The sequence below is a fragment of the Sinocyclocheilus anshuiensis genome, unplaced genomic scaffold, assembly GCF_001515605.1.
Source record: "Sinocyclocheilus anshuiensis isolate Anshui unplaced genomic scaffold, SAMN03320099.WGS_v1.1 scaffold411, whole genome shotgun sequence".
NCBI classification, from domain to species: domain Eukaryota; kingdom Metazoa; phylum Chordata; class Actinopteri; order Cypriniformes; family Cyprinidae; genus Sinocyclocheilus; species Sinocyclocheilus anshuiensis.
In genome coordinates this window covers 882,190-895,521 of record NW_015549608.1, presented here as the reverse complement: position 1 = coordinate 895,521, position 13,332 = coordinate 882,190, and the positions used below count along the sequence as shown (strand labels likewise).

The window sequence follows — 13,332 nt, the reverse complement described above, 5'->3', positions numbered from 1 at the left end:
AAGATTCTTTGATGAATAAAAAGTTAAAAAGAACAGCATTTATTCAAAATAGAAATCTTTTGTAATATAAGTCTTTATTATCACTTTTTATTTATTTAACACATCCTTGCTGAATAAAAGTATTGATTTCTTTCAAAAAAAAAGAAAAGAAAAGAAAAAATATCTGCTGACCCCTTTTTTGAATGGTAGTGTATATTATTACAAAAGATTTCTATTTTATTTTTATTAAAATATCTAAACATCCTTCAAGCAAAACCCGAGAAACAGAGAAACAAAATAACACAAGATGTTTTCAGAGAAATTGAAAACATTTTGGAAACTATTTAATGAGGTTGATGCACTATAACAGTAAGATGAGAATGTTTTATATTTATTTATTTATTTATAAACATCCTTTAAATTAAACCCGAGAAAAAAAAATGACAAGATTATTTTCAGAGAAATCAAAAAACTTTAAAGGGTTAGTTCACCCAAAAATAAAAATAAGCCCATAAATTACTCACCCTCAAGGAATCCTAGGTGTATATGACTTTCACTGTTGTACACTGGAAGCAGATCCGGGCGGATGACGTATGAGGTCAGCGCTGCGCATGTGCGGCTCAGAAGTGACGAACGCAGAAACACAGCGGAGAGATCAAAACAAAACAACGGTCACGAATTAGAAGTACAAAACGAGGATTTGTAAAGAAGAATGTCGGAGGATTTCGATATAAGCCAAGAGGAGACTGGCTTTCCTTTGCTAAAGTAAGGAAACTTTGCTTCCTTTGCTCCTGTTAACAAACGTTGGTTTTCACGAGACTCACCGGCGCATGCGCAGCGCTGACCTCATACGTCATCCGCCCGGAGCTGCTTCCAGTGTACAACAGTGAGCACAAGCTACATTAAAGTGATTATTACGTTTTGAATATGGATATTTTTCTTACAAAAACACATCGATTCGCTACAGGAGGCCTTTGTTCACCCTCCGGAGCCCTGAGACACTTTTTATTTTTATGGATGGATGCGCTTTATTTAACTTCTTTTGGACTGAAGCACTGCAACACCCGCTGACTGGCATGAAACAGCTTGAAAGATCAAAGACAATTTTTAACATAACTCCGACTGGATTTGTCTGAAAGACGAAAGTCATATACACCTAGGATGCCTTGAGGGTGAGTAATTTATGGGCTAATTTTCATTTTTTGGTGAACTAACCCTTTAAGGTTTATTTTTCTAACATCCCTGACAATTTTTCTTTTTAAAAGAATAAACATCACAATATTCGGCCAGCTCTTTCCACACCTTGTGCCCTTTTGAGGACGGGGATCTTTTTGACAGGGTCTCTCTTCTTCTTCTTCTTCTCTTTGGGTCTTTCATCTGTTTAGTTTTTCTATCACGAGCATCTCTCTCATTTTCTCAGTGTGAATCGATGCTTAACGCAGTGGAGCGTTGCAGTGTTTTCCTCTCTTGAGTGGCAGTTTCACAGATGCTGCACAAATCAACAGTCATTAGAAGCACAGCCAGACAGTGTGTGTGTGTGTGTGTGTATCCGGTCCAGCAGACCTTCACACTCGTGCTCTCGAGTGGATGAGCAGAATGCCACTCAAATGTCACAAAAATGTCACGTAATCTCAGTCTGGACACGTCAGATTGAAAGTGAAACTGATAGCCTCTTGGTTATTGAGTTTAAATTATATCCTGAAATATAAATTATATTTTGAAGAGGGGAAGAATCCTGAATAAGGGTGAAATTATGTGGATTTGCAATTTCAGTCTAGTGCGACCGAGAGCATGATAATGCTAGACTAATGTAATGAACCTTACAATGGTTATGCATATGGATAAAATCTGTCATATGTCAACATTTGCATAAGGAATTAAAGTCATAAATCATATTCAAATAAGGCCAGAATCAAACATTAAATTAAACCTCAGTGTCCTGCAGTGCATAGTAATGCGCTAACAACCACTCGCCATAACAAACAGATTAAATGTAAATATGATTGATTTAATTCATATTCATATCATATATTTGATATAACTGTGATATTGAACCGCCAGACTGTCATTGAGTATTTTGCATGCAAATGGCAAGACGGTTACACTTTACATTTAGCTTCCATTTGTTAACAATAGTTAACAAGTTATTAATCTTAAAGCTAATTTCAACATTAAGTAATGTATTATTAAAATTAAAAGTTGTATTTGTTAATGAACATGAAACAATGAACAGTTGTATTTAACATTAACAAAGATGAATAAATATTGCAACAAATGTATTGTTCATTTTTTGTTAGTGTAAGTTAATGCATTAACATGCTTATTGTAAAGTGTTACCAGCAAGACACTTTTAACTAATAGATATGACCATACTTCCCCAGTTAATCAGTCCTGTTCTGAAATGTTAGGTTTAAATATGCAAATAAGGCAATAACTAATTAAATATGCACTAATTTGCATACATTTCCAGAAGATAAATCTGAACATTGGATAAAGCCTTTTTTATCACTCTATAAATCAGAAAATACTCTCAACAGACAGAAAACAAACATTTTCACCATGTTTTTAGGAGTAAATGTTATATAAATCAGTGTGAATGAAATATGAACAAACCTTCAGAATATAGAGAGGAATAAGACTGTAAAGTTCGGGGTTTGTAAGAGAAAAACTCTTTAACGATATGGATTGAGATTGAAATCTACAGATGCAAATAGATAAAGTAATACACAATTAATACAAGTATTTATTTTTGGATGTTTTCTTTCTACTAGTTATGGAAGCAAAATATAACTTCATAAATCAGAAAAAAAGAAACATTTTCAGGAAAAATAAAATCAAAAACATCATATTTTTAGGAATAAAACCCCTCAGTAAAAACCTTTAGAATTAAAACTTTAAATTCTGGTCTATGTAAGTACTGCTGAAATGGAGAAAGAAACTCATTTTGAGAAATCAGCCTTTAAAGTAGACAAATAGATAAAGTGCAATAACATAAACACTTAAATGTGTATTTTGGATGTTTTCTTTACACTAGACTGAAAGAAGACAAGTTATGGAAGCAAAATATAACTTCATAAATCAGAAAAAAAGCCAGAAAAAAACCCTACATTTTCAGCAAAAAAAAAAACATTCAAATAATGTTTAATAAATAAATACAAATTTAAATATATGCATTGTAATTGAAATCTACAGACACAAATAGATAAAGTGCAATAACATAAACACTTAAATGCGTATTTTGGATGTTTTCTTTACACTAGACTGAAAGAAGACAAGTTATGGAAGCAAAATATAACTTCATAAATCAGAAAAAAAGAAAAAAAAGCCAGAAAAAAACCCTACATTTTCAGCCAAAAAAAAAAACATTCAAATAATGTTTAATAAATAAATACAAATTTAAATATATGCATTGTAATTGAAATCCACGGACACAAATAGATAAAGTGCAATAAAATAAACTCTTAAATGTGTATTTTGGATGTTTTCTTTCCACTAGACTGAAATGAGACATGTTATGGAAGAGCACAAATCCAGTGCATTAAAAAAACAGTGGTTTTGCCAGTAATGTCTTGCTGTAAATAAAGATCTGGAGTAACTGGCCGGTATCCGGGGTCTAAAGAGGCGGGAGGAGCCGCTGTCTTGAGAAATGAGGCGTGACGAGGCCCATACGGCTGCATGTGCGGGAGGTTTTCCCAGTAACGCTAACGCATCAGTCAGGATGGGGTTTAGCACGCGCTCGTCTCTCTGCCCGACTGTAAGCTGACATCTTATCAGCCGCCTGCCAGTCAGATCCAGTCGCAAACTCACATCACATCCACATTTGAAATGCTCTGTTATGGAGACGGATGGACTGATTCTGGAAAGGCTGGTTGAGTTTTCATTGCTGGCGTGTGTTTGTGTGGCTCTCGCCCATTTGCTGTCAGAAGGACACAGCCGTGCGCACTGGACTAGAAACGATCGCATGCTGACGAACAGAGGCCGACAGGCGCTGAGACACATTATGGACCTTTTTCACATTTCCGGGTTTCTCGGCAGCGGAAGTCGTCATAGTTGGGTTAACTTGAAGAGCAGTGAATGGGAGAGTACTACAAATATATATTTTTTGCATTCCCATTTGCTCAAATAGCAAAAGAAAAACTCCACGATAGTTTTTTCTTGACTTTCAATAAAAGGAAAAAAATTGAGAGAGACTGATAACGGCAGTCAAAGAGAGAGCCTCCCAGTGACGCTGCATTAGAAACACAGCATTAGCGTTGACCGTTAAATGCGTCATCACAGTCTTGTGAAAAGGGTCCATTATAGGGTAATTATAGGGTAATTCAAGCATAAAAAATTGCTTGAAATAAACATGAACTGAAATAAAGATGCATAAAAAACTATAGACATACAGTATATAAAAAACAAAAACTACTGTACTACAAATGGCAAAAACAGCAAAATTACTAATATATACATATATATATATATATATAACATTATATAAAATATTAATACAAATTATAATAGACTATGATACAAATAACAGTTAAATCTGCAGATTCATGCATATACATGCTATTTAAAGCTCAGCGTATTGTTTTATTCTTCACCGATCTAGGATAAAATAATATAGTTATTTTTCTATATTTTTCCCATTATATAACTTTAATTGTCTCTCAGTGAGCAGGATGACTGATGGCTGATATAATGCTGCTTTATCATGTGATACTATATAAATTATTGATATACTGTAGTAGCATGCGAGATGCACTCTAAGTTTGTGGCTTTATTGTATTTTACTAAATTTTTATTCAAAATTCTCTCAAATATTGGAAAACTGATAATTTTCCAATATGATAATTAATAACAGCCCTCCTCTTTTGCCTAATATGACCTAATTTAATAATGATGAGTTCAAAAATATCAATAAAAACTTTCCATCATGTAGTGTTCTCACAAAACAATTATATATAAATGTATCAGATTTAATGCACATATTAAAATAAAAGCAGTCATATGACAAACGTTTCTGACAAACAGAAGTATTCAAAATATATAATTTAACTTACAATCTACAAGAGAGTGAGAAAATATGTTCAAATATTTAATGTCAAAGATTTTTTCATTAACAAGTTTATAAATAAATAATCGTATTTCACAAAATCTGTGATTTTCTGTGGCTGTTTGGATGCGGTAAAAGCTGAAAACAGTTGACTTATGTTTGCATTTTCTTCTGTCAATGGATCATAATTCTAACCATGAAATATTTAGAAATAAAATAAAGTCATGCATGTGAAAATGAGCTGAGAATTGATCAGATAGTTGTAATCTGGCTCAGATTCAGACAGGAATCGTGTGTTTTTCTGCTGATTAAGGAAAAATATAAGACTTCTTCACCACACAAATGGTTGTAAAAAGCAAAAATGCTACAAACTCATCATATTTTGTGAGAAATTGTGATGTGCTTGAGCAAAATAGACACTATTTCTGGAATCAGCAGCTCAAAATTAGTAAGAGATGTATTGGATTTCATTCAGCAAATATGATGCAGGGCGGTGTGATCTTAATATAGTCAAATATTGACTTCTTTCTTTGCTCTCACATGGGTTCAGATCAGGTCATACGTGCGCAAACTGATCCACATGATAGAGGGCTGCACTGGGATTGGGATCAAAGCCCTGTGTGGGACTGTTCTCTGAATTTCTGACCGTTACCGCCCGCTCCCACAAACTTTCTAATATTCGATATAATTTTCGCGCTATCAGTATGTGGGGTATTGAAACTGCTTTTGAATGAGCGCTCGCTGTTCACTTTCACTTCACTCTGTGTAAATCATCTCACAAGATCAGATGTTTGTCAATTATGGGATCAATTTTCCGCCCATACTATTGCAGTCACAGATAAAAAATAATAAGCATGAAACCAAAATTTAAAAACGCAAGTAAAAATATATTGCACAAAGTTTAAAAATGAAAGCAAAGTTTTCAGAATAGCAAACAATGGTCACAGATCGAAAAATAATAAGCGTGAATCAAAATAATGCATTTAAAAAATAAATGCATGAATCAAACTTTAAACACATTTAAAATCATATTGCACAAAACTGAAATATTAATGCAAAATTATCCGACTTGCACACAAAATCATGTCACTGCTGTAGCGTTTTTAATGCACTCTCTCTGAAGTCGTTGATAAATCCCCATTATTAACATACAGACCGTTTCTCAATACCAAGTACACAAACATTATGATATAAAATGTCATTTACTGAACAATAGTAGCCATTATAAACTTAGTATAGAATATATATTATTAAAGTTGTAAGATATATTATATGTATAATTTGAGTAAATATTTTTAGTGCAAACAAGTCATTAGATTGTGATATAATTACTTTGTAATTAGTTATAACGAAATGCTTACAATTTATAAAAAATGCGAAAACGGGCACTTGAAAGACTTGTGCATGCCGAAAGACAGAAGAAATAAATATTTTCAGCAAGAAGTTGTGGCTGGTGTTCCAAAAAGTTTAAGTGGTGTCAGTGTGTTTTGCTTTTTTACTTGAAGCAAATGTCATCTTTTCCCTTAATTATTTTGTCAGAGTGCGCCATAATGCTTCATTGGCATGCACAGAAATTTTCTTCAGACCCCCTACAAGGATTACATTCGCAAACATGTCATCTTTTCCACCTCTTGAGAGTTTGCAGGTATGAAAGTGAATTAAAATTAGAAATGTTGCTCTGGAAACTAGCTGAAACAAAATAAGTTTACATATTTTAGATTTGATTTCAGTCAACATATTTTATTTCAAGTAACTTTTAGGTCCAGTTAGCTATAATAACCCTGTCAAATATTTTAGCTCAAATGGGTTCGGCTGACAAAAGGATTTGGGAATCCCTGATGTGAAGGCTTGTTCTGAATGTTTAATCACACTGACGCTTGCATGCAGTTACAGTTACAAAACAATCAAGCTCGTTCCTGCTTTTCCAGGCTGTTCGTAAAGTGCATAAATCATCTGAGCGTTACAAGCTGTTTTGATTCTGATATTCATGCACAAATCACCTTTCTGAGGGTACAGAGTCAGTGCTGTTTGTTTGTGTTTCAGGGGTGTCGGATGCATCTTCGTGGAAATGATCCAGGGAGTGGCGGCATTCCCGGGCATGAAGGACATTCAGGATCAGCTGGAGAGGATATTTCTGGTAAGTGTCTCCTCTCTGCTTTCCTCTCCATTTAGTGCCTCGGGTGCTGCATGAAGAAAAATTGTCCATGAATGCAAAGATATGGAGTGATAGATGAATGTACACAACTCTGGGAGGTCATGCATATTACATCTCACGAATCCTGTAATCATTTCTCCTGTCATTTTCCATAATGTCCGCTCTGATAATTGAAGTAGAGAGTAATGGATTCATATTCACCCTCCGAGCCAAGTACATAATTCATACAGACAATTACGGAGATGAATAGAGCGGGGCGGCCCGGGGTTCATGGGTGAAACGGACTCCCGTGGGGCCGTGAGTGTCAGAGGGAATGACAGAAGCAGGGAAACCGGCTGTATCGATCGACCCGCAGAGAAATTCAGCAGCCGTCTGCTGATGTGAGTGAAAACAAAGAACATCAGAGTCTCTTTGACGCACTGCGGGTTTACCTGTTTGAGGACTAGTTAACCTGAGAATTAATTCTGTCATTATTTAACTCACCCTCATGTCATTTCCTAACCTGTGTGCTGTTGTTTTTTAAATGGAACACAAAAAGAGAATGTTTGGGAATGTGTGTGATGGTTTGGTGTCAGTTCCATTTTTGAATCTGCTGCAGGTTCCATTTTTTTAATTTAAATGTAGCAGTGTGGATGTTTTGAAATGTTTTGAAATAGAATCTAGTTACATAATGACAAAATGCTGTATTTAAACTCTGTGTTAATACATTGTTCTTTTTAACGTGGATTTCACTGTTCACGATGAGGACATGACAATTTGTATATTTTACTTGGCTTGGTTATGAAGAATTAAAATACAGGTTTGAATAGATAATTAGATTTTTAGGGGAAAAAAATTAAATAATAATATAATAATGGTATTTTTCTTTTTTGTTTAGAGTTTTTATTTTGGATTAGTTTTTATTTTTATTTGTTGCATTTTCATTTTGTCATTTATCATTTTCAGTAGTTTTTAAAAAATTTTAAATTAATTTTGAATGAATTTTTATTTTCAGTTTTAGATGTATTTATTTTAATCCATCAAGTTAAACTAAATTAAAATAAGAAACGTTGCCTTGGCAACTAAATAAAAAGGGTTTTTAATATATATATATATTTTTTTCATTTTATTTGTTTAGTTTTATTTCAAGTAACGATTTTTTTTAATGGTTTTAATTTTAGTTTCAGTTTTAGTTAAGTATATTAGCGTAATTTAATCATCAGGAAGACACTTTCTGGAGAAAACCACTTTATTATTGTGTTGTTTAGTTGGCCAACGTTGTGCAAAAAAATCCTTGAATTAAAACAAGAGATGCACAGTGTAACAATGCTTTAATTTGTTGCTTCAGCGTGACAGTGGGTTGGTTATTTTGCATTATGATTACAAAAATGTAGGTGTCATTTATGAGTTGAGGTTATTTTCTTTTATTTTTCTGACTTTTTTGCATGCTAAACAACTCATTTGAGAGTTCCTCTGTGAATCTGAGCCCAAACTAGAGCAGAAGTTGAGTTCTGTGTCCTTGAATGAAGGACGTCTTTGTTGTGTTTGCTCTTTGTCAGGTGGGCTCTTGATGAATCTGGAGGAGCGCAGGGCGTCTGGCAGCTCGTAGCTGTTCTCTGACACTGATATTTTCATTCCTGACTTCTTTTCCCATTCTTTCTTCCTGTGCGACCTGCGGCTGTCAGTCTGGCCAGCATCATATCTAACCCGTCTTTCAGCGATTATCCTTCATTACTGCTTTCCAAAGGCCAGACTGCTTTATGCAGCGAGTAAAAGAGAGGCCAGAGCTTTTGACCTTCTCATTGACATTCTGCTTCCAGAGAGAGAGATGCTGCTGTTTAGAGTCTCACGCTTGTGTTTGTGCATTTCATTTCTCCTTTATCCACTTTACGCTTTGATGCATTTTGAATCCCATCATGCACAGCTGCCACACATGAGAGAGGCCAAATCTGAGAGAAATCTGTTTGTTTTGCTCTTTATTGTGGTTGGAATCACTCAGGAGACTTTTGATTATGTTGATATGGGTTTAAGGATGAAGAACTAGAATATGTGTTTGTCAGTTGTTTCATATATGAGCTTTGTCTCAGATGGTTTGTCTTAGAGTTTAGTGCTATGAAATAAATATTTGGAGATTTTCTGAAATTTTGGAGGAGACAAATGTGAAATTAGTCTTTTCTTATGCAAAACATCTTGTTCTTTGTGTTGTTCTTTGTGGTGAATCTCATAGGGCAATTTTAGTTATGTTGATATGAGTTTAAAGGAATAGTTCACACAAAAATTTACATTTTCTGAAAATGTATGCACCCTCAGGTCATCCGAGATTAGGTGATCAGATTTGGAGAAATGTAGCGTTGCATCACTTGCTCAGCAATGGATGCTCAGCAGTGAATGGGTGCCGTCAGAATGAGAGCTGATAAAAACCTCACAATAAGCCACAAGTAATCCACAGCACTCCAGTCCATCAGTTAACATCTGGAGAAGACCAAAGCTGAAACAAACCCAGCATTAAGATGTTTTTAACTCAAACACGAGTCCATAATCCATAATAACTCTTCCTCCAGTGAAAAAGTGTTCTGGTGTGAATCAGGAGAGAAATCTGCACAGATCAAGCAGCGTTTAAACAGCTCTAAACAAATATGTGGCTGGATTTTGATGCGAGAGACAACAGCAGATGCACTTTTTCACCAGAGGAAACGTTATTATGGATTATTTTATTCTAGGTTTGTATCTTATTCGTGCTGGTTTTATATTTAATTCTTTGTTTTTCGTATGTGTGTGAGAGCTGGCTGCAGGTAGTTGTTCTGTAAGTGTGTGTGATGTATTAAAGAAAGCAGGCTGGACCGGCGTGTTTAACTAGCTGTCAGCCAGCAGGAGATTACCCGTGTTCCTCTGCTCCGTATTAATATAGACAGGTCTAACACACACCACCGTCATGTGTGAACGGCTCTCACACGCACTGACTTTATACTGTGAGCACTTTGACATCAGGATTGAACTGTCTGCTCTCATTACAGATGCATGGAACATGCACACACACGCACGCACATTCGCACACACACACACACACACACACACACTCATACACACGCACACGCGCACACACACACACACACACACACACACAGCTACGGTACTTGTATGTAAAATCCCAGCAGTTTGAGACTTGAGATTTTCAGCTGTTGTTATTATCAGTTGTGATTAAAATAGACATTGATTAGAGTTTGTAATGGTTTTTGATTTCGGAGCCACATACGTGACATGTGAAAAAAAAAAAAATTATAGTGGCCAAAAATTAAGAATTAGTTCCCTCGTTTTATTAATTTGTTCCCTTGTTTTAATTAAATCATTGGCACGAATTTGAATAAATCAGTGTTTGTTTGTTTTTAAATCTAATTTTGATTTACATTTCAAATTTCATTTTGATTTAATTAAAACAAGAGAACAAATTAGTACAACATGACCACGATTTACAAAAATGAGGAAATAAATTCTTAAATCGTGGTCATGATTTAATTAAAACAAGGGAACTAAATAAGTTGTGCAAACGAATATATATGCGATATATATTCTTTTTATCTCGTGCGGGGCTTTGTAAATGATAAATATGTGTTTTGCAGTGTCTGATTTTTAAACGTTTTATTTGTTTCCCCACACTGTAAAATTTTTTTTAATTTTAACCTAAAACAACTAAAAGTTGTAAATAAAACAAAGAATACTGGAGTATGTTTTACAAGACAATATTATTTCAGTCTTTCAAAATTTCATGTTTGATTCAATCAATTTCTGAGTGAAAACTGTTTCCACACCAAATTTTTTTCAATGCACCAATTTTAACTTCCATCCTTGTATAAAAACAAAAGTTTTTGGATTATTTTTAATTAGTGCTCATCTAATCCTAATTAAATAATTCAAGTGTATTAAGGATGACAGGCACAGGGGAGAACCTTTAATTTATTAACTAACAACTCTCAGATCATTTCATAGGTCATTTGAGGTTTGTTTCAATTCAGATTAGTAATTAGTCTCTCCATTTCCAAAGATATGAGATTAGATTTTGGGCAGTGTTTGAGAACATAATAGACTGGCGTTATTGCATTGGCATGATAATCAGCTAGTAAATATTGCTAAGGAGGCACTTTTTCTTTTCATATGACATCTCACGTGTATTTCACGTCCACTTACTTTCCAACAGTGACACCAGTGAGTAAAGTTGAGAAAATTGTGTTTTATTTAACTCCTTTCAGCTCATTTTGTTCTCATGGGTCTCAGTTAGAAATTTTATTCACTGGTGTCCTCCATAAGTCATTTCTTAATGAGCATTTGAAGCGTTTTAAGGTTGGAGCATGTGTTTTCAGCCCTACAGAGTTGAGTTGAGTTGAATTGAGTTGAGTTGAGTTAGCATGGCTTGACCTCTCATGACTTTGCATCCAGACACTCCTAAGATTTGATCTTCATGAAAGTGAAGCCGCTCTGCTCTGGCGGGGGAATTAATTACTGCATGTGGGTGGCCATTGTTTTAGCCGCTTGAGGGCATGCAGTGACCGCTAGTGAAAGGACAACTTCACAGACACTGCCGTTGACATTTCAGGAGTGATTGACAGCGAGTCCTGCCACTTTTATCCGAAGAAGCTCACGGTAAACCAGATACAGGTTCGGTGTGCCTGGGGTTCTCATGGTCACTGGATTTGACAAAGTTTGATATTCAGAAAGATATTCAGACTTTTGTTTCAGTCACTCAACTGTATTGGTTTGGTTGAGTTCAATCTATGAAATGATTGGTGGTTATTACTTTTGGGCAGACAGAAATGTTCTGGTATTCAGTTTTTTGGGGTAAAGCCTGTTCAAACCAATCACTGTAACTTTATCGTTGTCATTATAGTCATTGGTTTGAACAGGCCTTACCCCAAAAACCATAACGTTTTAATAATCGCTTTAATGAAGCAAAGTTTACACCATAAATATAAAGATAATAACACAGAGATTGTTGGAGTCCCTTCCAAAGCATTTTTTTCTCCAGCTGATGGGCAATAATAACTTTGACAGCCGATCAGAATTCACACCAATTGGATTTAAAGTGACGGATGACAAAACTTACTCTTATTTAACTTGCAGCACGTGCTTGGCATGGATGCTATAGTTATTGTTGTAGTTATCTTTATAGTTATTGTCCATTGATGTGGATGCTGCTATAGCACTCTAAAAAATTATTATACCACAACTTAAATAAATGCATGGTTGCAAGTTAAAAATTCTAATTTAGTTAAACCTTTTAAGTTGCAAACGTTATTTGACATAATCATGTTGATCATTACAGTAGCTTAATATTGTGTTTATTGTAAACTCAAATTTCTGCATTAATTTAATTTCTTTAAAAATGAAGTTGTAGTAACTCAATGAAATTGTCTTGGTAACTTTGGAAATTGGGTTGTGGATTTTTAGTTCCCAGCATGCTTTGCATAGGACTGGATAAGGAGAATGTATGTTGAAATTAAGTGTTATTTTATGTGTTTTTTAGTGAAAGGAAAGACCTGTTAGTGTTTAATGCTATGTTTGACATTTGAAGAAGTTTCTGTAATGTTGGAGTTTTTGTGGTAACCATTGTGCTGACGAGCAGAGCACGTGAAGGAAAACACTACACTGTTATAGGTATTGTTATGTGCATAGGCTGTTGAACTGCACTGAAGGATAGAGTGTTGAAGTTCATCAGCAGGCTTGAGATGTTGATTGGCTCAGGTTCGTGCTGGTTTTGCGGGGGATTTGCTGTCAGTATGTGCTGTGGTTCGTCTTCTCTCAGCTCCCCGGTGATCTGCAAAACACTCGTTTGCCACTCGCTCCCGCAGCCCTGATCTCTCTCCACCCGCTCCGCTCGCACTTCAAAGCGTCCTGTCCTTCCCCTCCACCCTCCATCCATAATACATGTGCCATCACTCACGGGCTCCGTACATTAACCCCCTCCGCTCCGGGCGGCTGAACCACATCTGCACCTCCTTCTGTTTCTGAGAGCTTCACGACAGCACGTCCACTACAGTCTCACAGAACACCAGAGACCTGCTGGGGCCATTATAGATGTTCATATAAATATATAAATTAGTATGTACACAGACACAGACACAGACGCACACACACACACACACACACACACACACACACACACACACACACACACCTCCAGACAAAC

At 35.4% G+C, this 13,332-nt stretch overlaps 1 protein-coding gene across 1 annotated transcript in view; it reads left to right on the top strand.

The window, feature by feature from the left end:
• Nucleotides 1-13,332, top strand: part of LOC107659075 (cyclin-dependent kinase 14-like) — a 97,658-nt gene that overhangs the window by 50,646 nt on the left and 33,680 nt on the right. Inside the window, exon 8 of the mRNA XM_016447889.1 lies at nt 7,064-7,157. Coding sequence (XP_016303375.1) covers nt 7,064-7,157 — 94 coding nt within the window. The remainder of the gene's footprint in view (nt 1-7,063; nt 7,158-13,332) is intronic.